Raw genomic sequence first — 27735 nt, 5'->3', positions numbered from 1 at the left:
ATGGTGCATACATTAGTCACAGTTAAGAGCAAATAATTGCATGATTGCAATAAATGCAGGGAATGCAGAAAAACTTGACATCTGAAATTGAGCTATGTGTATCATAATCATTTGAAAGCTAGGGGCAATACTTTAAACAAGTACTGTATGACAAACATACACAATACATGTAAAATTGTTACGAAAAATTATGTAAGAGGGCACTTTTACTAGACTAGTCGGTGGACCAACTAACTTTGACCTAACCTACCAGGGGCTTAAACTTTAACATTTACCCACAATGCCTCATACTGCACATGTGCAGTTCTCACTGTGAACTCAGGCTTATGCTGCCTGGCCCTTCCCTTAAAGGCCCATTATGTAACATCAGAACAATATAGCGAGTGGATTTTTGTACCATTTCTTTACATAGCAAGTTAGATCAACACTGTAAAATTGCATTCTGGATATCTAGGGAGGGAGATTGCACCATACAAACATGTTTAAAAGCTGTGATCTTACACGATTGTTGTTGTTTAGAACAGGAGGGTTTAGTATGGTTTCAGAAACTTAAAAGCAGACTTTGTTCAGCTTGCTCTTGCACAGCTTACAAACACCACAAATAGGAAATAATGATGCAAGTATGTTGAAAAAAGGTTGTACATATTTGCCACAAAGGTTTTGTTCTCAAGAATACTTTCAATTTTCAGGCCAAAATGTTACATAACGGGCCTTTAAAACTGAGCACAATGACAAGATATGTACCTCACATCACAGACAGAACAAACCAGAAAGAATGGTCGTACCAAAGAGAAGTCTTCTGCATTGTTGCCTAGCAACCTGGGGAACACCATCTGCTGCTCGAAGCGGTCCTCCTCGTCGTAGACGTTCCCATACATGAACCCATTCATCAGCGTGGAGTGGGCGTGGATGTCGATGTAGAAGTCAAGGTCAACTTTCTGGAGAGGAGAGAATGATTCCTAGATTTATTTAAAATTATTCATTTATTCATCTAGGTAGCTCCTATAACTTTTGAAAGTTTGAAAAATGAACAGTTTGATTGGTTACAGAAGGAATTTGGTACATGTACAAGCTCCCAGGCTCTATTGACCCACTATTGAAGCCATGTTGCAAGTAGGAGTGGGTCAGTCATTCTGAGAAGCACCAAGGGGATCAGGAAAAATCTTTTCACTTTATTATTTACTTGAATGTGTATATGTACATAAGTTGCAGTTTGTTTCTGATTATCCCTGTATATACCATGCTGACTCTTATTATTAATTTGTATTGTGTATTTTGTTTCGGGAAGACAACTTGCAGAGGTGGTATCACCTGTTTTGTCTCCCCACCATTTTTATATGGGAAGTGTAATAAACAAATAAACTTTAATATGCATTCAAAGCAAGAATTAAATCACAAAATTCATCAACACAGACTTCATCGAAAATTCTATTCTAGAAATGAGCTGTTTTTCTGGTCATCAAGACAAGCATACCCTCCTTTATAAACCTATCAGCACACATGTACAGAGGCCTTTTTTTTACAATTTTGCCAGGAATGACAGTTATATGAGTCTACACTAAGCATTGATTACTGTAACTATGTTATCATTGTAAAACATTGTAAAACATTGGCTCTTATCAAGTTATTCACAAGAAGTATCGTGATCTAGAGCAGACAGTGATGGAGTTATATACATATCATGGACTTTAGAACTGGTATATCTGATTAAGACACAGATGAATCAAATGAAGGACTGAATGTAACATGAACCCTCATAATTCTTGCCTTAAGACCACCACTGTGAAAAATGGTGTTATGAAGTCCGACTTAAGAATGTCTTGACTACTTGCCAAATCTGAAGTACACATACATTAGGTATCACCGATGTTGCATTAAAAGCTTTCAATTCACCAGACTGAAGCTTTTTTAGCATGGCGGCCTTAGAGTATGCAGAGGCGTTGTATGAAAGTTCACATCAAATATTCTGTACTAAGTAATATAACTGTTACAAACCTTCCTGTTGGAACTTTTAAAGATGTTTGCTTTGTTCTTTCATATTTCTGGCATTTTCAAAGAGCACAAAACATCCTGCACCAATTGCAAAGTCCTTACTTTTTGGTGGTACAAATACATACTGTAATGGTATAAACAAAACCTAATGTAGTTGGAAAAACAACAGAATGGCTGACAGCACTGGAAAATACCGAACACAAAAGGCCACACCCATTCAACACCAAGTACAGATTTTTTGCACCATTGCCTTTCTTTAGCCTTCACTTTGGTTTGAATCACTTTGTATTCTCTTTCTTTCAGCACAAGTCAATTGGGAAATGTACAATAAACGCTACAACGTAAGAAAACCACTCTGTACTCTACCCAGGTTTAAATTTTCCCCACCAGAAACCTACTGGGTACAAAGGGGTAGTCTACACTGCATAATGTACAATGTATATACTGACCACTGTTTAATGAGTTAGGCGGAATTCAGCAACACAAAACCCTCTTCCCTATTCTACGCGCAGGGTCAATGTACTTGACTGTGTATAATTTACCACAAAAGACCATGCCATTTCCGATATTCCTAGCCAAAAATGTTAAGATAACTAGACTGTGAGTTGATGCACTTTTTGTGATACATATATCCAATCTTTTCTGCTGTACTGGCTTTCAAAGGCCTGAAAATCATACCGCACATGAAGGATAGCCAATTGCAATACAAGTAATGGATTAACTTTAACTGAATATAGGAGGAACCATCCCCTTACATTTGAAATAGAAAAGACGACCTTTATTAACCCTTAGATAATTTCCCTTCAGTAGACTGTGATTGCTAAGAGATGGGTTCCTGAGATACATTCTGATGTCTGTTTTCTTAGCATTTTGCTGCTGTCAGAGTAGGCCTGATGCCATCACGACACAAGTCACATGACTCTGTTAGGTCAAGGGTCATGCCCCAGACAGGCAAAGTCACCGATGGTACATCCATCATAACTCGGCTAAGCTGATTCCAGCCGTAACCTCCGGAATTAGGCCTCGGAATCTTCAATTACTGTCAATTTGCTGTATTTTCACTGATGGCACTTATTTCGATACAAGGAAAATGACATACGAGGAAAAATGTGGGCAGAGACAGTATTTCAAGCATATAAATTTTGCAGATCTAATCAATTTTGTTACAGCTTAGTTTTATAAGAAGTGCTATAACAAATTCATGATGTTGGAAAGAAAACATTCTTACTATGGACATTATATGAAAATATTGGTTGCTGAACTGGATGATTTTTGCCTTTGTCTATTTGAATTGAGTAGTGACTAGTGAGTGAAAAGATGTGAGGGGGAAGATGGGTGGAGACTGGCAGGGTGTAAAGGTCGACTTGGAGGTCAAAACAGTTTACAGGAAAGCTGACAGTAAGTAAGTCATTTACAGGCATCCTTAGCTCAATGGAAGACACTTATAATTCAGGGAGGTATTGTTTTTGGTCTGCCTGTTTGTCTGTTTTTGCAGTTATATATTTTCCATATGTTTATCACATTCACCATAGAGTGACGGAAAGTAATCAATGTAAATAAAAACTTCAATTAAAGAAGACAAATGAGAATTTTTCACAGGGGCGTGTGAGATTTGAACTTTTGTCATAACTGGAACAAAGAAACCCACCAGACTTTATTGAACTGGAATGTAAAACTTTACAGACACCCCGGCACCTTGACCCTCCATCAACATCCCATTTTCAAAAGCAAGTTTTCCATGGAGACTGAAGATGGACAACATTGTAAAACTATCAAATTTCTTGAGGTCCCTTTAAGAAACAAAACAGATTTATTGATGCCTTCTCAAGAATGCCCTGTCTTAGATATCTGAAGTGCTGTATAAGTGGAAGTCTTGAAATTCATATTTCTTAAGGTGGATGCCCTAAATGTTCAAAGTTAAAGTCACTGTATGTGATGACTGTTACAGTAATACAAGTCTGAAGATAAATTAAACCATTTTTTTCAAGTAAATCATTGCAACATTTCTATACTACTAAATCATTCTTAGGAATTAATCATGTTCATTAAGGGAGAAAATTACTTGATAACTGACCACTGCCAACTTCTCTACACTGCCTGAGGGTTTGAAACCCAAATTACTACAAAATAATGGACGATCAGTGCTTTTTCCCCAATCCCAGCAATACTGGAAGTCTTAAATATGCTGGTCTCGCTTCGCTGTCAGCAGAAATCGGCAGCCATCACTACAAATGATGGATGCTCACAAGGAATGTTCAATAGAATTACTACAGAATTCCATGAAAACAAATCACCCTGTAAGTGAAAATCAGACCAATTGATTTTTCACCACACAATGGCCTTCACTGTCAATAATATGGAGATTCGGGGTCAGAATGTTCTGAAGTTTTATGTTCCGGTGTTACTGTATAAAGCTTCAGTTGACAATTTGGTTTTTTCAAAGATGTACAATGAAAGTCTTTATGCAAAGGTCTCCTTGGATGCTGGTATTCAACTTAGAGTATAATGTCTGGTCTCCAAATGCCTTAAGTGTCATTTTGGGACTCTAACTTCAGGAGAGTTTGATAATAAGTCAAATCCTGAATGTGTGTAAGAAACATAAAAGATAGCATATGGTGTGTGTGTTAAGAAGTAGACTTACCATAACAGGGTGTTTTGTATCCAGTCAGTGTAGTCAAGTTCAAAACAGAGATTGAAGTAGATTTGCTGAATTGCTGGTGTGGTAGGATTTGCTTGATACCCAGTAAAGTACAAATGTACTTGCACCTCATGGTGTGACATGCCATTTTTGTACTGAAGAATACAAGCTTTATATACTGTATCTGAGGAAGTAGATTTATTTGATTGACTGACACCAGGATGGAAAGAAGAAACACGGACATCCTAAAACTACTGTATATAGAGACATATATGTGGCTAAAGTAAAGACCTAGCTATTGGGATCCCCTGGGATGCTGCTCAGCCCCTAGCACAGAACAGACCCCAGTGGAGGAAACTTATCAAGCCTTATGTCCCACATGGGATGAAGAAATTATATCAAGTTAAAGTAAGTAAGACACCAGGATGGACCTCTACTCAGTGCAGTGTGTTCTTTACCATGTTCGAGGTGTGGCTCTCCTGACACCCCTAAAATAATGTTCTATTCGAGAAGACATCCCAAGCTGAAGTTAGGTACTAATTTACGCCTCAGTTGAGTTAGGAAATAGCTGAGTATAAGGTGCCTTTCTTAGAGTACAACATCAGGACCTGTCAGGGATTTGAACTCAGTACCTCCAGGTTCTGATCAGTACCTCCAGGTTCTGAGTCACCAGCTCAAGCTACAAGGCTACTGTATCATCACCAGTGTGTATAAAGGAGCTGCTTGAGTCAAATTCGTAATCTATGCACACTTTTCTTAGAAAAAGAAAATGAAAACAGCCATCACATGTACAGTAAGCACAATGAGATGGTGTTAGAGCTTTCAACTCACAGAGAAACGGTGAATTGATTTTGACACGAGAAGATTTAGATTCTCATAGCCAATTCATCATGATCAGTGCAGAAAGAGCATCTACTCTCTCGTGGTAAATCCGTAACGGCACGCGAACATACATAAAATCAAAACATAAAACGTTCCACGTATAATAAATTGAGCTCCTACATTGTGTGCGCTGATAGAGAATAACGAAAGGATTTCACATGGAATCAGCGGTAACAAATATTCTGCTGTGTGCGCCAGAAGACCGATTTCAGTGACGTACCCATAATCCGCCCTTCTCGTCGACGTTGCGTGCGAAACAAAAGGGAACTTTTCGGTTTATCCCGAACCCTGGCAGTCTAATCCCCGTAGCCGCAAGCTGATGCCTGAAGATATCTTATTGCACAAAGTAGCAACAAATTGCTGCCATTTATCTAGCCTCATGTCACTGCACAAGCAAATTTAGCATCTATCCGAGCGTAGAAGCTTAATTGTTGAGCCGTCACACCTGTTTGTTACAGTCTGCGCGAGGGTGAGGGGGAATGCTAAGCAGGTGCAAATTTGGTATCCATCCTAATGTTCCAAAAACGTAGAGGTGGTCATTTAAGCCGCTGGACATTGGTGAGACATATTTGGGACAAGGCCACCACACCAATTTGCAAACCTTGGACTTATGAACGACTTACCATGAGCTATAGTCCTCTATTCACCCACAGTATTAAAGTCCAATGGTCTGAAATGGACTTAATCAGGGAGGACTGAAGATGGACATACTACCTAAATTAGTGTGAGGGTCTTACTCTGGATAATAGTCCACCAAAACTAACACCAACAGTTCTCATAGTCATACATGGCAATATGGGGTGGACTTACTCCGGGAGTAACTCCCCCTCTGACACAAGTTAGTCCACCTTCAGTCCACATTCATCCTCTTTTAGGTCCAAGGTTCGCCCTTGGATTGCTTTTCAATGCACTGAATTAGAACTTGGTCAACATGAAAATAGACTGTATCAAGTTCATGGGGTATAAGGCAGTGAATATAGTCCAAGGCAAATTTTCCTCTTCATCTTGCTCTCTGCAAAATGTGTGCTCAAACGAAAATGGTGTGGCATCACAATGATTATACCGCTCATGAAAAATACTGAATATGGCACATTCTCTTTCATATCCTCTTCCATTGTGTAAAAAATAGGTTCATAAGTTTTGAATATTTAGATAGCACAGAAAAAAATTAAAATTCCTTATGAAATTAATATATAAACCATACTTCAAGCTCCATCTGTCCTTATATTTCCAGCTGTCTTAAGATTAAGTAATAGGAAGTTGAACCTTTACATAACTGAGTATACATTAGACTTTGCAGATTTAGTAAGATACATTGTACCACATTCTCACCTCACTAATTGTAATAGTTTTACAATCTTTGCCAGTACTTACACTGTAACTTTGAGAGTATAAATGTACAATAAGACTCTTCATTCGTTCATTCTTCTCGATGAATAACCCACAATCAGATAGAACACTGCATGGATGTCCCTAGAAGATCACAGCAATTACCCAAAACCAGAACAAACTTGTGAGGTGAACTAAGAACAAACTGGGTGGGATTACTCATTTCACACCCTACACTCACCTCCCCAAGCTACCCTCCATGTCTAATGTTTTCCCTAGGAATTGATTCCCCCGATGCCCAACAGCATGAAGTGTGAAATTCCTTACCAGAATAAACTGCCCTTTAGCAAATGCCACCGGTCGACCATTGTTTCATTCCAGTACCTCCAATGCAAATAAATTTTTTGTAAAAACACTTCTAACAAAATCAGCTATAACTCTTGATTGGCCTTTAAATAACGCACTCTTCATTTATGCAGCATATCGTGTAGTTTATGTATATAGATGTGCTGCTGATGGGTTCATATGAAGTTCAATATTTCCGATATTCAGCTTCCTACGATGATTCCAAGTTAGAGCGAGGCTATATTTCACGTGTGGCATGCTAGATTATGTCTCTTGGCTCCATTCCCCAGAAAGATCCACCCAAGCAATATTCCACTTTGTTACTGAACGAAGCGGGCTGCGCGGAATCCTAAACAGCTCACTACATCTTTGAGTTGTCAGTATCACCCATTTCTTCCCACCTTGATGGAAATTTCACTGTGAGAAGTTGCTTTTTTCCTGCATGCACGCATTACCATGGCCTTGAATAATTTACCACCTTGCTTCTTCACTGTCATCTTTAATAACGACAACTTTGACGTCTTACAGAAAGAACAAAGAGGGAGGGGGGTGATTAAACTTTTATCACAGGACCTGCTTGATTAGTAATGTACGAGACGGTAGGGAGAGGGGCAGCTGTGGGGCCTTGATTTCCTGTCTTTGTACATGTGACCCCTAAGCCCCATTTCCTTCCAACATTACAGGAACACTGCATATCGTTTGTCACTGTCACTGGAAGTAAGCTCTGGAATACTAAAGGTGGGTTCCATCTTTTGAATGTACATTGTATATGCTGACAGACTATTACACATACACCATGGCTGTCTCCTGCCTTAATTTTTTTCCTGTCCTATTAATCACAATGGGAGTCCATGTTGTTAATTTTCGTGGTTGAATCTGTCATTCACAACTTACGAAAATACTACTAGTTTCATATTCAGGCTATTTGGACGGACAGGGGGACATACATGCACATGTGTTCATCCTGAAAAGCAAATTTCCATCCTGGGATGGATGACTGGCGACGGCCCTGGACAGTCTATTGCACATACACATATACATTGTTCTTTAGTGGAATTGCCAATAGCTGGAGTAGTCTTTAAGTTAAACTAGCTACCCCTGTAGGCCTAACAAATTATTTTCATATTTTCTAATAACACCAATTTCCAAGAAAGCCAGAGTGAACATCTTAGTTAATTTGTACTATGGGGTGTGGCCCTGCCTTCAGGTACTGTAAAAAGTTTACAGGAATTTAATTATGCAGTAGGGATGAAATGGAGTTTTTGTGGTGTTTTAATGTTTGTGGTTGAAACAATGGGGTAGGCAGGCAGTGAACAGAACACACAATGTTATGGTTTTAAGTTCATGGTGATGAGGTCATCCCAAGTACTGTGAATCAACTGCAAGGATGGACAAGCCCACTAGCCTGATAGTCCAGGACAAGGGAAAACTTGGTTCGTCCAAGCAAATTTTGTATGCACTTGCCCGATAGGACAAGGGAAAACTTGTCCAACCTTGCACTGCAGAACTTTCCACATTTGTAAGTCTGATGATTTTCTCACCTCATCTCCATTCAGGTCCATGAGCAGCTGTTTGGTGGCCTGGAGAGTGGGGTGGGCCCAGGGGGAGGGGTCCTGCCAGTGGCGGTTCAGATCAAAACCCATCAACGAACACCTGCAACAATTTTAAAAACATGTAAGATCAGTAATCTTGTCAAGCGGCTCCATTCAATTTGCCACGCATGAAAATAAAGTGCAGTATATATTTATTGCAGCTTTTAAGGCTATACCCTTAATTTATGAAAATAAGTTCATGCAATGTAGTCTAAGTTCAAGTTGGTAAAATTTGTGAGTAAGGGCAAAACTGAAGTTTTACAGAATGTCATTATCATCATACGGATCTCCCAAGTGCAGATTGTTATTCTCATGTCTGAACGCCTACAAGTTCTTGTTTTACAGGAACTTTGGTAGAGAAACTTGGCACATCTTTTAATGAGTAAAAACTGTGCCAACTTTCAGTTCTCTTGCTCTTAAAGGAAATGAAGATGGTAAACTTGAAGGACCTACAGGATCCGAATGACTGCTATGCTATGCATTCAATTGAGAACTTGTTTCCAGCCCAAATTTGAAACTGTAACTATTAAACTTAAACAAGGGGAAAAGGGCAAATTCCCCAGTTCCTTGTTTCTTTATACTACGTTAACCTTATCTATTCATTTAAAAGACATAGAAGATGTACTGCTAAGAAATTATGTATTTCTCAACAAGTACTTGTAAGAGTAATTTTCTTTGAATATATCTCTACCATGTTTAAATCATGAAAGGCCTGATCCTTCAACACCTGCAAGATTTCTAGTTGTCAGAAATGCTGGAGCAATTTCAATTCCAGGTCTCTTGCCCCTCAACACCAAATTGTCACTTCAAACAAATATTTAGTTCTTGAGTTCTGCAAAATTATGATGATTATGATGTTTTCAGTGATTACAGACCTGGAAGAGAAACATGGTACATGTATGTCATTTTCCACTTCAAAGTTGGTATAGATCAAAAGGGGAAAGAGCACAGCTGCAAAAATTTGGATTGTGGATTGCAAGTATAATGCAAGACATTGCATTGAAGATGTAATTTTAGTAACATTTTGTGAATGGCATTTTAAACACACAGAGAATATTCCACTTATTACAGAATTTGTTTTGAAATATCTACCAGTGTGCACGGTAATTCATGATTTGTTAACTGTAACTTAATTTTAGCAACTTTTGTGCAATCACCACGTAACCGCTAAAATTTCATAATTGCAATAATTATTATTTGATCACTCAATATCTAAGATAGTGATCTTTGTTCCCAAAGTCGAAATGAAATGCCATTTCCCCCCAACCACTAAAATTACCAACTGCAATATGAAATTGATTAACAGTATTCATTTTTGGCAAGATTATTATTAAGAAGATTTATGCTATCACGAATTAAAACTACAAAGTATTACTAGTATTGGAGAAACTTTCCTCAGTTAACAAGATATGGTAATCAAGTTAACACTCGAATATCATATAACATGAACAAAGCTCGAGCACAGTCACAGCTTCTATGTATATCTTTCCTGAAAGGTCTGTGTGCAAACTTGTCCCGTGCAATCTAGTTCCAAGTTTCTTGCCAACTGTTTTAGTCTGATAAGGAAAATGCAATTTGTAACCTGTGAAGCTTACAATTTCTCTGCCAGTATCAATTAGGAAAGCAGTCTTTTTAAAGTTTTTAAAAGCTACTCTGGAGTTATTTTTTTCCACTTCAATGACTAGTTATCTTGATGCTTTGACTTGACGGAGGTAACAATTCTCTTCCTTGTATATTGTCAAGGGTTGTTGAACTCCTATCTGGTCTTCCACCTTTTCTCACTGCAATTAAAGATAGTCAGAAATCTTTCAGACGTGGCTTAATTTTCCTTGGAGTGTTCAATTTAGCAAATCCACTTAAGTCGTTTTCCAATTTTGTGTCAGAAGAATGGTGTAGAAAGGATTCGTAAAGTTTCAGTTACTTGTCCCCACTTTTCCATTAAGTGCCAGAAAGAAATGGAAAGTTACCAAACTAAAGAAATTATATGTTTTTTGGATGAAGCATACATGTACTGCAAATAAGATTAAAAAGCCCTTTATAGTAACCTCTCATCCCAGAATTCATGACATGGCAAACATGAATTCCACTGTATTGATACTATACTACAGAATTGTTTAAAGCACAAACATACAAAACTGCAAAACTTCCTTTCTTCAACCCAAAATCAAGGCCCTAACCCATAAAAAATTAATCATATTATGATATAAAATTTCAGCATTCAGCTTGTGATATATAATATATCCCTGTGAAAATTTCTATCATAAAATTAAGTTTGTTGATATCGAAAAATTATCACAATTAAAAGGAAATATCTAAACATATCACATATACATGCATGTTTGCCACTCACAATGAATCCTCCCACTGTATATTATATAATAAATATCAAAACCTAGGGGTGCTGCACTAGGAATCTCTGACTCACACTGCTTTGCAAAGTGATGGACATATGTAGCCAATAGGATAAATGATAACAGAGCCAATAGCACCCATCTTCAAGTTTATATTCCAAGTGTCAACCCATATTGAAATACGGACGGAATTATTTGCAAGACTCTCAGATAAAATTTAAAAAAAAAACATCCGTCCACTTTTACCAATGACTTTGAAAACACGAAAAGTATCCTCCCAACAGATGCTTGTACCAACTTGCAAATTACCGGAAGGAACATAGCATAATCAGACAGGATAACTGCCATTGATTTAACAGCCATTTTTCCCAAATGGCGAAGCCATGTTACTGGTTCCCTCTAGTCCCAAACTGCCATCATTAGTGCACATAATGGCTCATAAATGGCCTCAATCCAGTTCAGTTCATTAAAAGCCAGGTACAGACAGACTGTCTGTGTACTTTGGGAAGCAGACAAGGCTAATCGCCGTCTGTTCGGTACATTTCTAGCTTCCTGTACATGTGATGGCACGGGGACGTCATCACATCCTGTGTTTCAGCACCGAGGGGAGCACCAATGGGAAAACTTTTCCACTGATATGCAAGTAAATGCAGAAACTTTCACAGTGGTTTAATTTCCTGGTTTTCGCGGTGGACGCTTCACCGCGAACTTAAAACCACCGCGAACATTTGTCCATGGCAGTAAGAGACTACAGTGCATGGTGCTACCGTGAACTTAAAACCACCGCGAAAAGTCCTTTTTCCTGCTACGGTAAGATTAAATCCCCGCAAACTTAAGTACATTTACAGTACTGTACACTTAGATATCATAAACAAAAATAAAGGTAAAACAACATTGAGATTTTTTGCCTAGTACTATGAAGTCTTTGAGGATGAAGATCCAATTTTTGCTAGTTTCCCAGACAGTAGATCGATGACTTCCAAGCTATGGGATGAATTTCATGGCTATGGAAAGACTTAAGCTACCAACGTCATAACATCCTGCATTTCAGAACCAAGGGCAGCACCAATATAAAAAAGTTTTCCACTGATATGTACTCTACATTTTTACATCATCAGCCAAAAAAATGGATAAGAACTTTTGAGAGTTTTTTTTAGCTACTACTATGAAGTCTTTGAGGGTAAAGATCCTTTTTTTTGCTTTTTTTCCGAGGCAATGGATCAACGACTTCCAAGCCATGGCATTTCTTACTATGGAAGGACTTAAGCTATGAAAGTCTATGTGCTATCATAATTGCATAATGGTAATATATGACAAAGTCTATGGCTGTGAAACTCATGACTTTTGATGACAAATCCATGACTGTTTAATTCATAGGAGTTTATTACAAAGTGCAAAGTGATGAATTCCATTATGTTGGTTGACAATTCATGGTCCTAGCATAAACAGGTGTCAGTAGATTGTGACAGGACTAAAATCATTAGTCAGGATGTTCCAATTGTAAGTTTTCTGTGTTCTCTGTATTACTCACCTGTAGTTACCCAGGTACACACCATCGGGGTTGAGCATCGGGACAATCTTGAATACCAGGTGTTGTCGTAGCACCCGTGCGATAGGGTGTTGGCTCACCAAGAAGTCTATCCAACCTAGTGGAGAATCAATATAGATAAACACTTCAATTCAGTCATCCTATGATTCTGGTGACATCATTGTAGTCCATATAATTATACTAAACAATGTTAGCTTACATTTAGCAATTGAAACATTGAACTATTTATTAAGTGTTTATAACGATCCAGATGCAAAGTACAATCAAACTTGTTGTACAAGTGGTCACTTCTAACATAAGAACAACCTGATTATGTGACCACTGTTTGGTGGTCCCTTGAATAAGTCTTCCCATTCATACAAGCATTAAGTCTAGAATCCCTGTAGTGATCACCTGGCCACATATACAGGTTTTATCAATTCCCCAAGTGGTCTTCTTTGCCAGTTTTGACTTACCTTTTGTATGTACTTTTCAAAACACGCAGGGCTCGAAATACCACCTGCAGGTTAGTTCAGGTAAAATTGGAGCTGTGCAGTTATTTCTGATGTCTACCTGCACCTAACCTGCACTGGTCCATGTACTGGGTTTTATACATAAATGTCATATGATGTAGGTGTATGTGGACTGTTATTAGCTGTATTGAATGTTGCCACCTATAAAGTATTACAGAAAAAATAGCAATGGTTCCTGAACAATTTTTGTATGATCCATAATTTTTAAGTTCAGAGGGGTGCAGGTAGAATTTGTCTGGTGCAGGTAATCTTCAATGTTACCTGCACCAGTGCAGGTATGCAGAAAAATGTATTTCGAGCCCTGACACGGATGCTGAATTCGCATAATATGATAGTGGGACTAATACAGTAAATCTTTGCCAGCAATAATGTTTAAACAAAATATACCTTTATATTAATGAAACTTCCAGAACTGAGAAATCAATAGTTTGAAAAAGTGAAGAAAACATATATTAAGGAGAAATCCTACAAGAGTTTTTTCATGATAAAAGTTCCGAAAACTTTTGAAACATCGCGGATTCAGAACAAGTAAGTTACTAACCCGTTATTGATTGAACTGGGGGAAACTATGTGTTTTTATGACTTCCCCTTGACTTTTCTTTTTAAATTTTTGAATAGATTTCCATTAGAGAACCTTCTGCTAAGCACACTATAATGATGCTACAAATGTACACGCATTTCCACACTACCTATCAGCGTTTGCAGCCACCTAATTACTGTCTGTGGCATTTTGCTTTCACATAAAGAACCAGGCCTAAAACGTTGTAAAATTACAACTCAACCAAAACCCAGTGGATATGATAGTCTATTCTTTAAACAGCCATTTTGTTTGCTGTTAAACTTTTACTAAATGTCTCAGCTCTAAAGGGCAGACATGTAGGGTGCTTGTGACTGCACAGTGTAACGTGGAAGTATCGCAGCATGACTTGTAAAATTACAACTCAACAGAAACCCAGTGGATATGGTAGTCTATTCTGTAAACAGCCATTTTGTCCGCTGTTAAACTTTTACTAAATGTCTGAGCTCTAAAGGGCAGCTATGTAGGATGCTTGTATCTGCACAGTGTAATTTGGAAGTATCACAGCATGACTAGTAAAATTATTGCTCAACAGAAATCCAGTGAATATAAGTCTATTCTTACAACAGCCATTTTGTCCACTGTTAAACTTTTACTAAATGTCTTAGCTCTAAAGGGCAGCCATGTGGGGTGCTTATATAACTGCACAGTGTAAAGTGGAAGTATCAAAGCATGACTAGTAAAATTATTGCTTAACAGAAATCCAGTGAATATAGACTATTCTTACAACAGCCATTTTGTCCACTGTTAAACTTTTACTAAATGTCTTAGCTCTAAAGGGCAGCCATGTGGGGTGCTTATATAACTGCACAGTGTAAAGTCGAAGTATCAAAGCATGACTACATGTAATAAAATTATTGCTTAACAGAAATCCAGCAGATATGATAGTCTATTCTTTAAACAGCTATTTTGTTCACTGTTAAACTTTTACTAAATGTCTCAGCTCTAGAGGGCAGCTTGTAACTTCACAGTGTAATGTGAAAGTATCACAGCATGACTAGGAAATTATTGCTCAACAGAAATCCGGTGGATGTGATAGTCTATTCTGTAAACAGCTATTTTGTTTGCTGTTAATGCCTTAGCTCTAAAGGGCAGCCAGGTAGGATGCTTGTGTTACGTGGAAGTATCACAGCATGATCGAGTCATTGGGCTTATCGCCACACTTGCAGGCATACCTTGGCACACAAAGGAGGCAGGTGTCTCGCCGGGGTGTACACGCGCCGTCACAAACACTACTCTCTGGTTCTCGTCAGGGTCCAAGTTTTCTGTGGGGAAGAAAGTTAAAGTTTAAGTTGCCTGTGCATCTGTAACAGATGCTTAGGGTTGGCGCCCATCTCCATTTTGTAGCCCTTGGGTCACACATTTGTGCAAGCCACTACAGCAGGGGGCTAGTTTGCTGTAGTTATGTGTGTTTAACTCCCAAACCCTTCTTCATTAGTGCTGATTGCTAAGCAGAGAAAGCACCATGTACCATTTTAGTCTTTGGTATGACTCAGCCAAAGATTGTACGCACAGAGGAAAGGCAAAAGTAAACCTAATAGGAAAAGGTTACAGACATTACTTGGTTGTACATATCTTTATAGTTAGTATAGAATTATCCAAATTTTATGCATTATACAGTCAAGCTTATCTAAGGCCAGGGGGGGACCTATAGAATTTGGTTGTTTCAGACATGTGGTCTTCTTACAAAAAAGGAGACAAGAAAGAGACACAGATTTCAAATTTCATGTCCTTTGACTTAAACAAACATGCACACATACAAGTATACCACTATACATGCAGATGCAAGTACACCAAAGGAAGTGAATAAATCATTTGAAAGCTAAGAGACAACCCAATGTTTTTGGTACTTTTAATAAGTTTTTCTCACACATGAAGCAAAATTATGTGAGTGGGTCTTTTGCTTCATCACTATTTCATTACAATATGATTGTGGTTCATGTCAAGATTGTAAAGCTCATCCTAAAATGATACCTCACTTGTGAAACAATTACACTTTTTTGTGTGACAAACACCATGACTTATTTTGACTGTTGGCTCCAAAAAAAGCCAAGATTCCCTTGTCAATATCAGGCACTGTATTTGCATATGCCAATTATTGTACAGTTGATGAATATGATATCTATTATAAATTTTATTATGGTATCAAATTTTATTTTGCATTTTAGCACTGAAAAACTACAGAACGGTTGCCTCAACTTGACCAATGAACAACTTTGGTACTAAATGTCATAGTTTCTCCCTCATACACTTAGCAAAATTGTACCTTGTAGATTACATTCTTCCCCAGAATGTAACCAGTATTATCCCTACATGCCGTAGGTCACACTAATGTTATTTTCTCCACTATCACTTACTAAACTGGATTTTCCCTGACTGTACATTTCCGGTCCCATCAATTTTTCATGACCCTTTGCCAAACTGCTGACCCGGTAACTTTATAACAATAATAAATACTGTAAATTCCTGTTAAATTTGAGGCTCTAAATTTACAGCACTGAAAATTTCACAGCACTTAATTGAGGCTGTTTATTTGGAAACTTCACAATAGAGCAACAACTTTGCAGAAGAATGTCTGAACCATGCCATTTGAACAATTATAATTGTTGCTAAGAAGTGACATCAACTTGCAGATATTCAAAACAAATACATGCATATGGTAAATCTAAACAGTCACTGAAATACTGTTAAAATTTGTTAAGGTTTTGATATGCATTTAATAGTATGTCAAATATCTACTGTAGTGAAACGGCCATGATAGTCAAAACCATTCTATGTATCATGCATACAACCATTGGCAATTCTTCCAGAATATCATTAAAAAATGATGACGGATTGTCTAGTATTTGTAAAAATCATGAGTTTGCCTGTTTTCCGTTTGTGGTTAAAACAACAGAAGTAACAAAATGTGTTCGCAATGTGATGGGTTCGCAGCAAAAACTGCTAACTTAAAAACGCGGCAAAAATTTCAAAATCAACAGTATCTGATAAAAGTATTGCAATAATGGTAAATTGATATTGACAGGTCACTTCTGTAATGTCCACCTGGCATGCATCGCAACCATTAAAAAATATGCCCGTAAGCAAATTTACTTTGTCAAGAGTGACAAGAGAGACACAGAAATGTCTGGGTGCATTAGTCACAGTTTTCCCATTGTTAGAGCCTGCATGTCTGAACATCCATTAAGTGTGTCGTAAAATCTTATGACTGATAATTGTCACAACGGATTGAAAAATGATCCATAGCGTAGCTAAGTGGTTGAGAACAAATGCTTTTCCTTGTAATGTATATAATTCTTCATTTCCAGGGTAAAGAAACTTTTATACTTGGGTATGTTTGTATCAGAGCAAATACACTAAAAGTCATGAACTCTATCTGAGAAGATTGCACTAGACTCTGTAACATTTACATGTAATATCTACCAGTATGACTATGGTTTCCCTTATCTTCAAAATTGTAGCTGAATTATTTCTCTGATGTATTATTTCTACTCATAGGATATTTGATAAAGGAAGAATTATGAGTGAAAAATAAATACACGGGAGACAGCTAAATCAGAAATAATAATCATGGAACGTATACGCAAATACTTCCGTAACAATTACTACATGAAACTGAGTTATGTTCAAATTAGTGTCATATGTAAACAGAGATTGTAATTGCTTGATGGAAGCATACCTTAATCAGCTAGAGAGGCATGAAAATTATTACAAACTTTTTCTGTTTCTTTACCTCAACATGGGATTATCTTTTCAAGGTTCATCCAGTTTGGTACATCAATTATTTTTGCCTCCACGTAGAAAATAACCCAGATAGGGATTAAGGAAATGGAAAAGTACTTATTGAAGACAAATGCATTTTTCATGGGGAACTTTTGTCAGGAATCAAGAATTTACATGTATACTACCAGTCAACAGACTAAGGAATCATCATTCTATACCTGCATACACAGTAGTTTTTATTTTGCAGTGGGAGAATAGATTTCTTGTGCTTTGTATTTTTTAGCTTATAACAGTGCCATAATGGAATAGTCACACAAGGAAAACATATCTATGGTGTTGTAAATTCACCACAAAAATGGGAAAATATAACCACTGCAAACATGCCATGATTACAGTTCAAGTTCAAGTTCAAGTTTATTTATTTTACCAGGGAATACCTCAGATCCATTGATCTGATTTTCAGGTATCCCTGGACACACATTAAAAATTACATGACACAGTTTAAACCCAACAATATACAAATAACGTTGCAAACATTTACATGTACAAAACAGTCTCAGTATAGGCACATCTGCAGTCATCTACAGTCCGTTTTTAAATGCTGACGTTGACGTGTGTTTCCGCTGATCAGCAGCGAGACTATTCCACAGGACAGGCCCTAGGTACTGCAGGCTGCCCTTGAAGGTTTCCACATGTGCTTTTGGAGTGTCCAGCATGTGAGGGTCGAAGTTGTAGAGCTGTTTCGTAGCGGTGCGAGTACGAACTCTAAGCACTGGGGGCGACAGCCATTTGAACATTTGTGTCATGTAGGCAGGTGCCTTGTGGCGAACTGCCTTGTGTACAGTCACTAACGTGTTCAATTTCACCCTTTCAACCAGGGGTACCATACCAGCCTCTGTAAGCAGGGTTTCTGTAGGTACACGATCTTTGAGTGATCGCCCAGTAATAATCCTGGCTGCCCGATTTAGCAGTTTAGTCAACTGTTGTGATCTTACTTTGTTACAATGAAAAAGTGACAGTAACCATGCAGTATCACAATAATCCAGGTGAGTATATAACAAGGTTCGACACATGACTAGCAGGATCTCCTTAGTAACATAAGGCTTAGCCCGGCTTAAGGCACTAAGGCCAGCAAGGAGCTTCTTTACCATCCTTTCTGTGTGTGCTGACCAGTTTAGAGAGGAGTCCATGGTGACACCTAGGTAAGTATACACTTTTACCTGCTCAAATGAGTTAAACCCATCAGTTACAGTGACAGTGTTTCCTGCGTGACGCAGTTTCTGAGGTGATCCAAATAACATGGCTTTAGTTTTGTCAGGGTGAAGTGATAGTCTATTTACAATAAACCAGTTAGCTACCAGTTTCATGTCCTCTGACACAGTTTCCTCACATTCCTTAGACAGGCTAGCCGAGCAATAAAGCACAGTGTCGTCTGCGTACATATGGATTTTACACTTACGCACAACCTGTGGTAGATCATTCACATATAAGCTGAATATCAAAGGACCTAACACGCTCCCTTGCGGGACACCACACGTGACACGTTTTTGCGTAGACTGCTGGTTCTGAATATCTACGTGCTGGAAACGGTCTGTGAGGTAAGATCTGAACCAATTTATCGCCCCGTTGTCAAAACCCATCTTCTGAAGTTTACCAAGGAGGATTTGGTGGTTGACAGTGTCGAACGCTTTCCTTAAGTCAAGGAACAGCGCCCATGGCATATCTGACAACATAAAACATTGAGCTTCTTTTAAATCTCTCAGCAGTTCAAATCAACTATGATGAAATTTGATATCAGACCTTTCGAAAAGAATGCTTCTGTGAACTTTTCACCCAAATATTCAAACAGTTTCGTCTTAAATCTAGTATTTTCATAACTTCGTAATAGGCATGGCATTCTGAGCCCTGACACCTTGTGTGATAGTTTACAGCTTTCTCTACTGAAACCAAGGACCTGTCACATGGTGTTAGGAAAGAAACTTGCTTGACAATATTACAACAGGGTGTTACGGAACTTTCTGGACTGTTTCAGAGAAAACATTGCTTGACGATATTACAACATGTACTTTAGGTTGTTAGGAAACTTTCTGGAAAAATTAGCCCTAACATTTTATATGGTACTTTACAGCTTTCTCTACTAAACCAAGGACCTGTCACATAGCATTAGGAAAGAAACTTGCTTGACGATACTACAACATGTACTTTAGGATGTTAGGAAACTTTCTGGACTGCTTAGGAGGAAAAATTGGCCCTGACACTTTGACCCCAATAACTCGTGATGATTAGATTCCATTAGAATCTCATTACCCAGCCATTAGAGAGATTGACCCCGTGGGGAGGCCGGAAAATACTTGATGAGAAAAGACGCAGTAAACGCCACGAGATACTGCAAACGGTGAAGGATCTACAGTTTCTGACATTTTCCACAGTGTGTTATTGGACAATAAACCATGCAGTAAAACACGGAAATGTCAGCTTTACTTATGTGAACGGTTTAATCATTCAGGTTAGTAATGCTGGTGTTACACAACAAGAAAACACTTTCAACTGTGTTTGATTGGACAATAAACTATGCATTAAAACATAGATGTGTCCCCGTTAGTAGGCTGTACTAATATGTGAATGGTTTAATCATTTGGGTTAGTAATGTTGGTGTTACATAACAGAAAGACAGCTCACAGATGAGTGTCAGCTCACACGAGAATCAGAATGAGCTAGAATGGCATCAGAGTAAAATTCTTTAATATATAATCCTGGGAATTCGTAATGTATACTAGAAATTCTCACTGCATTCCATATATTTGTGCCTATTCTTGCGGCCATCCCGAATGTTTTTGTCACGCTCAAAACTTTTGAGGTGCATTTGAAGTGGTGAAATATTCGAAGTGTACTCTAACTATTCTAACTGCAGTACGACTCCATTCTAAGTCATCCCAGCATTATTCAAAACATTCTGATCTTATTCCATGGAGAACCGGCCGGTTGCAAGAATGAACACACATATCTAGAATGCAGTGAGAATTTCTAGAATGTACTACAAATGCCAGGGAACATAAAAGAATTTTCATTAAAACAGCATTTTGGGCTAATTCTGCCTCTCATGTGAAGAGGTACATGTATTTAGGATAAGGTCCATTTGGAATTCCCACCCAAATGTGCCATGAATTTTGCACAAATTCTCATACCGGCTGGTTCTGCCTGATTCCTGCTGATTTGCTTTCAGTGTGAAGGCCGTATAAAGGGATATCTTCAGCAGCAATACAGCCGGTGTCCTCTCAATCACTGAGCAATTTTTTGCAATCAGCAAATGTTCACAGGTCACTAATCCCTTTCCAATGTAACAGGGCATGTTTTCCAGCAAAAAGGTAGATTATCCAGTCATTTTGAAATTGTAGCAATCAACAACTTTGTCCAAAGATCATTGATACAGACTGTTTGATGTACAATGAGATATCAATCTTTTTTTTAATCCTTCTTGTGAACTAAACTATTTGAAGAACAAAGAGACTGTTTGAATTTAAACAAGAATTCCATGTGTTCAAAGCCAACCTAGTCAGGGTTACTGTGCTTTGACGTTCTTCATATTCATATAATCACATTAGTTCATCATTTTCAAATGGTCGACTAAAAAGACTTCACACTTCATTATATTTGGAAACAAAGTCTGACACCATAGGTATCTAAAAACTACCATGGGTTGTGTTATAAGTATACCTACTTACAGCCTAGTACAATTTGACAATTTTCAAAGTTACCCCTGATATGATATACAATGTAGATGTGCTTAATTTCACTTCTCTCAATCTTTTATTTTAAGGGATTTTTTAGGAATTCTAACTTCATGTAGATGAAAACGTTTTGTCCTTAAAGTGTCATTTTTGCTGATTGTGATATCTCTCAATGGTAGGCAAGATATTACAATCAGCAAAAATGATATGATCTTCTCCCCTCACAGCTAAGTATGGGGTGCCGTTTCCTGGGTATCCCCCTGATCCAACCTGATGGCTTAATTGTCAATAAATCACCACATGGGGTTCTGAGATGTAGCTTGTTTGCTGCTTAAGCCATTTGGATGGGTCCCGGCCATGTTGCGTTTCTATGGCGTTATGGAGTCCTGTCGCACTTCATTACCCATTTCACTCGTTTCTGCAAAATTCCGTGACCCACTGGGACCAATTTTCGTCGCGCCAGGAAGCTTTATTAAGTTGGGTAAAATGGCAGCATCCTCGCAATTTACGTCCACAAACCTTCGTATGAATCACAATTTTTAAGACTGGTTTGCAAAGATATTTCCTCCTTCCAAAAGTTCAGCAACTTCTCTAATGACAAGTACCTGTTACAAGATTATAGATTTACTTTGTAGAGCATTTCATAAATGTCATAAACAACACATGTAAATTGTATATACAACTTGGGCATACCATAAATGATCATACATGTCTCTACATTTGAGGCATTTTTCATCTTTAGCCGCTTTCACAAAGGCATTTGACAAGGTCGGAAACATGAAAGACAACGACTTCTACATGACCTCAAAAAAACTGAAACAGTATCCTCATTCGGTGACCTTATTAATGCCAGCTCCTCCAACAGGAGTTGGGGAATTTCATCTGATCCCAAAGTATTTGTCAGGAAATTTTTTAATAATTTGCTGGTGTATCTGACAGTCTTGTCACTTAGAATGATGGATGTTGGCATCAATAATTTACCAAACTGGGTCAGATTCCAGCATGCCATCACCACACTGCCTACAAATCTGCCTACAGCACCTGTCTGCTGAGATTAGGCCATACTGACCTAATTTTATGGATGACATCCTCTGGAGACCCCAAAACCAATGCGCAAGGGTGTAAAAAAAAGAAAAATCAAGAAAAAAATGCTGCTAAACCACAGCAATAAAAATTCCAGTCCATTCTTTTCCAGGCTTGGTTTGTCTTATGTTCACCTCCAGTAAGACATACTAAGAGATAATCGTTGACATTTCAATTATGTTTTTATATATTGTCATTCTTGTTTAAAGAGGGGACCAAGGATGCTGTACAAGGATGCTTGCCCTGACCATGTGCCTCTTACCCTATAGAGAAGATCCTCTGGCAAAATTAGAAATCTGATTGACCAGAGATGCTATTGGGTAAAAAATTGTGCCCACAATTTCTTTCAGAATACTCAAAAATAAATGCGCAAGCGGATGTAATCCATTATATTAAGTTGGTGTGGCCTAATGGAAAAAATATGGATGGGGAAAATGTCAAAGGGCCTATAGTACTATATTTTATACAGGTGTCAAAGATAATTACATGGAAGCAATACATCATCCTCCAGATTTCTTTCTCAAAAAAAAATCAGAATGAATTTTGTAGCTCTTTTGCTTACTATACAAATGTAGGCTATTAGGTTATGATGAACTATAAGCTTGAATGGAAAATTCAAGTTATAATGTCCATGTTCATCTCTTCACTTATAAACAAAATATAAAAGGATGAAAAAAAATAAAGTAGTCTACTGCACTATGAATATTGTCAAACTTTCATATTTCATGTTATGTAAAAAGATTTATCTCATCAAGTTTTGATAAAATTATACATTTTTTCAGTTCAACACTGCTACCATTACATCAATCTAACTAGCCAATGATGGACTTGTAAGCTGCTGATTGGCCCAGACCTTCTCATTATGTTAATGTACCTTTAACATAATTATACATGTACTTCTTCTCATTGGTTGATAAGCTAAAGTAGCTGATTGGCTGACTTAGTACATACCTGGTGCAGTGATGGTCAGAAGATCTAGTCTTCTTTGTTGCTGTAACATAAGAATAAAGGATACAGTTAGCTGTTATCTGCAGTCATAATATCAAATGGGACAAAAAAAATCATATTTCAAAGTATGACAATTGGTTTTGGAAAACTTGCTGATGGGAAAGTTATTGAACCAGACCCCCCTGCCTTGTCTAATGGGCCCGACCAACTCCTCCCACCACATGATACAATTGATTGATTGTGATTGGTGGTTGCCCTTGGCAGACTAAGGGGAGAGAGGGAGAGAGAGACAAGACACAGACAGGATCTGACCAACTCCTGCCACCTGTAATGAGTCACATGATCATACTGATTGATTGTGATTGGCCATTGCCCTTGACAGACTGACTGTTGGGGGGGGGGGGAGAAACACAGACATGGTCTGACCAATACTCATGCCACCTGTAATGGGTCACATGATCATACTGATTGATTGTGATTGGTGGTTGCCCTTGGCAGACTGACTGTTGGGGGGGGGGGGGGGAAGAGACACATACAGGGTCTGACCAATACTCCTGCCACCTGTAATGGGTCACATGATCATACTGATTGATTGTGATTGGTGGTTGCCCTTGGCAGACCGACTGGGGAGGAGGACAGACACATACAGGGTCTGACCAACTCCTGCCACCTGTAATGAGTCACATGATCATACTGATTGATTGTGATTGGTCACTGGAGAAGAGGAGGGGGTAGACGCAGATGCGACTCCACATGCCAATCTAATCCTAAAATCTAGGTTCAACAATTGCTTTAAAAACTGTAGATTTTGATCACATAGATTTCAAAGTCAAGTCTCACAAGGTCGAACCAAATATGGCAACTTGGGCCTGTAAATCACCATGATTGATGATGTTAAAGGAGTGTATTATCTAAAGGATATCCAGGATGTGCTCCGCTTTACAGCGTGGCTGGGATAAAGCGCATCTGGGCTAGGTCAGGGTCTGACCAATTCCTGTCACCTGCAATGGGTCACATGATCAGATTGATTGATTGTGGTTGGTGGTTGACCTTCCAGGCAGACTGGATGGAGAGGGGGGGGGCAGACACAGACATGGTACAGACAGTCTGTCGAGACAAGATTAGAGGAATGTGGGTGTCTGGGCTGTGTGGCACGAGACTGTGGATTACTACCACAGCCACTGCAGACAGAAAACAGAGGCATGAAGATGGTCATGACTGTTATAGATGATTTCCTGTCTAGTCAGTGCAAAACCACAAGGAAAAGGAGCAAAAACAGTTCTCACAATCACCATACTCAGTCTGATAGTAGCTATTAAACTAGTACATATACTTAATCTTAGACATGTACTTTCTTCTTGGCTTTAATAAAAGGGCATACTGTTATGTTATGAAATACAGGAATGAATGTTTAATTTTAGGTCTATGATACTTATTCCAAGCAATCCAATGTCATCTCCTTTTCAATGTACAATTTTCAGTCCCTTTATTATTCTTTAAAATTTTCTTTCAAAGTCACATATCAGTCATGTCACAAAGTCACATATCAGTCACATGTTAAGCATGTCAAATCCATCGACCAGTCCCTATGTGGAATTTTTGTCACGTTTGAATGGAATGATAATTCTTTCATGATACAATTTCATGTGGGAAAAGCTAGCATTAATTAAAGAAGGACTTATATACATGTACCTCAGCTCTACAACATCATTTCCTACACCGGCCAATCTGTGTATGCAATTTTGTCAGTATTGATTAACTTTTTGGTCTGGAATCTTTTCAAGATCCAAATCATTTTGTACGATTTTTTTACCTTTTGATGTCCTGGAATGATAATTCTTTCGTGATATGTGGCCAAAACTAGTTATCAGCGCAGGCGTCCCTGGTGTTCAATAGTACCATTAATCACTAAGCCATTATTCAATAAGCATCAAACTGTAGGAAGGTGCTTGTAACTCATAGCTGCCTGCTGGTCAAAAATTCAGCATGGATGACGGGTGCCATCAATATTGGGCAATGAAAAGCGTTCAGGCATGATTCCCATATTGGAAAAGTCCTGGTGAATCTATAACATCTATATTGCATTTTATTCCTTGGAGCTTAAAGTAAAACTAGGACAACATTTGTGACAGAAATCAACCATATCGCAGACTCCTGTAGGCCGAACTGCATACATGTACTTAGTATCTGATGATATATTTTCAAAATGTTTAAATTCTTATATAAACCAATCATGGTACATGTAGCTTTACTACAATCCAATTGTTAAAGGTGCAAAAACTTTAATTCATAACAGTTGGTTTAAAATATTTGTGAGGTGTTACTAGTAATTAGCACAATGCAGATTTTGTAGAGCATTTTAGAGAGAGTTAAAAAAAATTACCAAAGTACAAATCTAGTCATTTATGCTCACTCAACTAGATTTTCATAAAACTTTTAGAAAAATAACTGCAGTAAAAATTTCTCCTAATTGTTTCTTTCAAAAAAGATATCATTAGCAAAAAACAATGAACTGAACTGAGCAAAAAAACAAAAGCAGCAAAATGTTACACCTAGCTTGATGATGAAGAGCAATTTTACATTGGACGTCACTGAAAACAGATAGCTATCGACATCTGATATATTATGTACAGCAGATCAGATACACTACTGTGCTATTGAATAAAGATTATCCGTAAGTAAAATTCAATAGAAGCAATAAAAGCCGAATATCCATGAAGAGAGGGAGGATTTCCCACAAACTATCGCTGAAAGATTTTAAGTGCAACGCCGATGGATCGCGTACCAACCATTAATCCACTAAGTCCATTCTGCATTATTCTTCCTTATTCCGTGGACGAAAAATCATTGCACATGGTGATATCTTACAAAACTGTCACAAATATTGTACTTCTATGAATACGTATGCGGGGGAGGGAAAGAGAATTGAAAATCAATGCAGAATTGACAAAACTGATCTGTTAAACAATGGCATAATTTCAGCCTGTCACTACCGAATTGGAAACGTCTTGTTGGATCGGCAGTATCTGACCAATCCATTATCCTCCCCGATTACGCCTCTCATTTAGAGCGGCACTGGCCTGGAAAAATCATTAACTAAGTTTGGCACACAGAACAAATGGGAAATCGATAGTAATTCTTGTTTTAGGTGTGACATGTCCCCACGCAACCCTGCTGAAGTATCCACACATGGATAAGCACGATACTGGACTTTTAATTGAAGCATCCATGCGAGGATAGCCTTATGTTCCGACCAGCTTTGAATTTTTGTCTGTCCCATTCATTGTTTTTGGAGCCCATGTTGTTAATTTTCACTGTCATTTTAAGCTTACAAATATACATTTTTAAAGTTCAGATTTGTGGATTGGACAGGGTAAATTTTTGTCTGTCCCAGCAAGCAAATTTGAATCCCGGAAGAGAGGGATGGATTAGGGGGACATCCCTGATTCCAACCCCTTGTATAAGGGTTAGGGTTGAAGGTTAGGGTTTTAAGGGTTAGGGATTACGGTTCACGGTGGTCAAAAAGGCCCTCAAAAATCCTCACTCGCAAATCATGCATATGGATGAGGAAATCAATGTCAATCATCCATTTCACTACTGGCAACAATAGCTGATTGGTTTACGCCGTTGTAGGCGGGGATTACATTTGTTTTGGTCGCTCCAAGTGGAGCTATTTTTTGACGCGAACTTGCTCCTTTGATATGCGCGTCTTTTCTCCGCCCCCATTGTTCTCCACTTACCAAGTTAACAATACCTGAGCTTTTCTGTCGGCCATTCTCACGCTGGAGCTCGGCATTGAAACCTCCGTTTTAATTCTTTCTGAACTATATATTTGTCTATATATTACCCAACATGCTAAAACTAAACCTTAGGTGAGCAAAGATCGAAGGAGTTACCGTCACTCCCGGGTCACCGCTTGGGACGGAGCAGTGGGCGTCGTTTACAGACACAACCCGGAAAATTATCCGTGCCTTTTTTTACACACACACACATACAAAAAGTTGAGTGATAGAAATCCAGTAGTTTTTCGGCGAAGATGAGTATCTATATCTAGAACATGAAAGCTCACCATACTAGTATACTTAGACCCAAACGTAACGAACCCCTTGATATATTGCGTCTTTGACCAAAGTCCGGATCCCGGCGTGTCTGTTCCTGTCCTGTATACACAACGACTCAATTTAAATATAAGACAATAATTGCAACCTACGTTTTGTTGATAAACGTGTTCTCTCAAATAACAAACTCCTTATATTCTCGTCATTCTGTAAATGAACTAGGTCCATACCAGCGCTTGACGTGCCGAATGTATCGATATCGGTAATACGCTGGGCATTACATCACATGGTAAACTTTCAACTGGCGTCCTTTGCCCCGCAATTTTCTTTGTTTAAATTATACCTTATACTATAGAATGGATTTGAAGTAGTAATAAAACGCATGGTAACACGGACGAAAGCATAGCAACCGCAACACCATGAAAATT

At 38.3% G+C, this 27735-nt stretch overlaps 1 protein-coding gene across 4 annotated transcripts in view; it reads right to left on the bottom strand.

Annotated features, from left to right (window-relative positions):
• LOC118431756 (cytosolic carboxypeptidase 6-like) overlaps nt 1-27735 on the bottom strand; it is an 84883-nt gene that overhangs the window by 4692 nt on the left and 52456 nt on the right. For all 4 annotated transcript variants that reach the window (XM_035843058.1, XM_035843059.1, XM_035843056.1 and 1 more), the window contains exons 6-10: nt 23253-23292; nt 14943-15032; nt 12661-12775; nt 8728-8839; nt 786-938 (exon numbers count right to left, since the gene is read on the bottom strand). In XM_035843058.1, coding sequence (XP_035698951.1) covers nt 786-938; nt 8728-8839; nt 12661-12775; nt 14943-15032; nt 23253-23292 — 510 coding nt within the window. The remainder of the gene's footprint in view (nt 1-785; nt 939-8727; nt 8840-12660; nt 12776-14942; nt 15033-23252; nt 23293-27735) is intronic.

The sequence above is a fragment of the Branchiostoma floridae genome, chromosome 15, assembly GCF_000003815.2.
Source record: "Branchiostoma floridae strain S238N-H82 chromosome 15, Bfl_VNyyK, whole genome shotgun sequence".
Taxonomy (NCBI): Eukaryota; Metazoa; Chordata; class Leptocardii; order Amphioxiformes; family Branchiostomatidae; genus Branchiostoma; species Branchiostoma floridae.
Note: the sequence above shows the minus strand (reverse complement) of the source record. Positions and strands in the feature narration are given on the sequence as shown.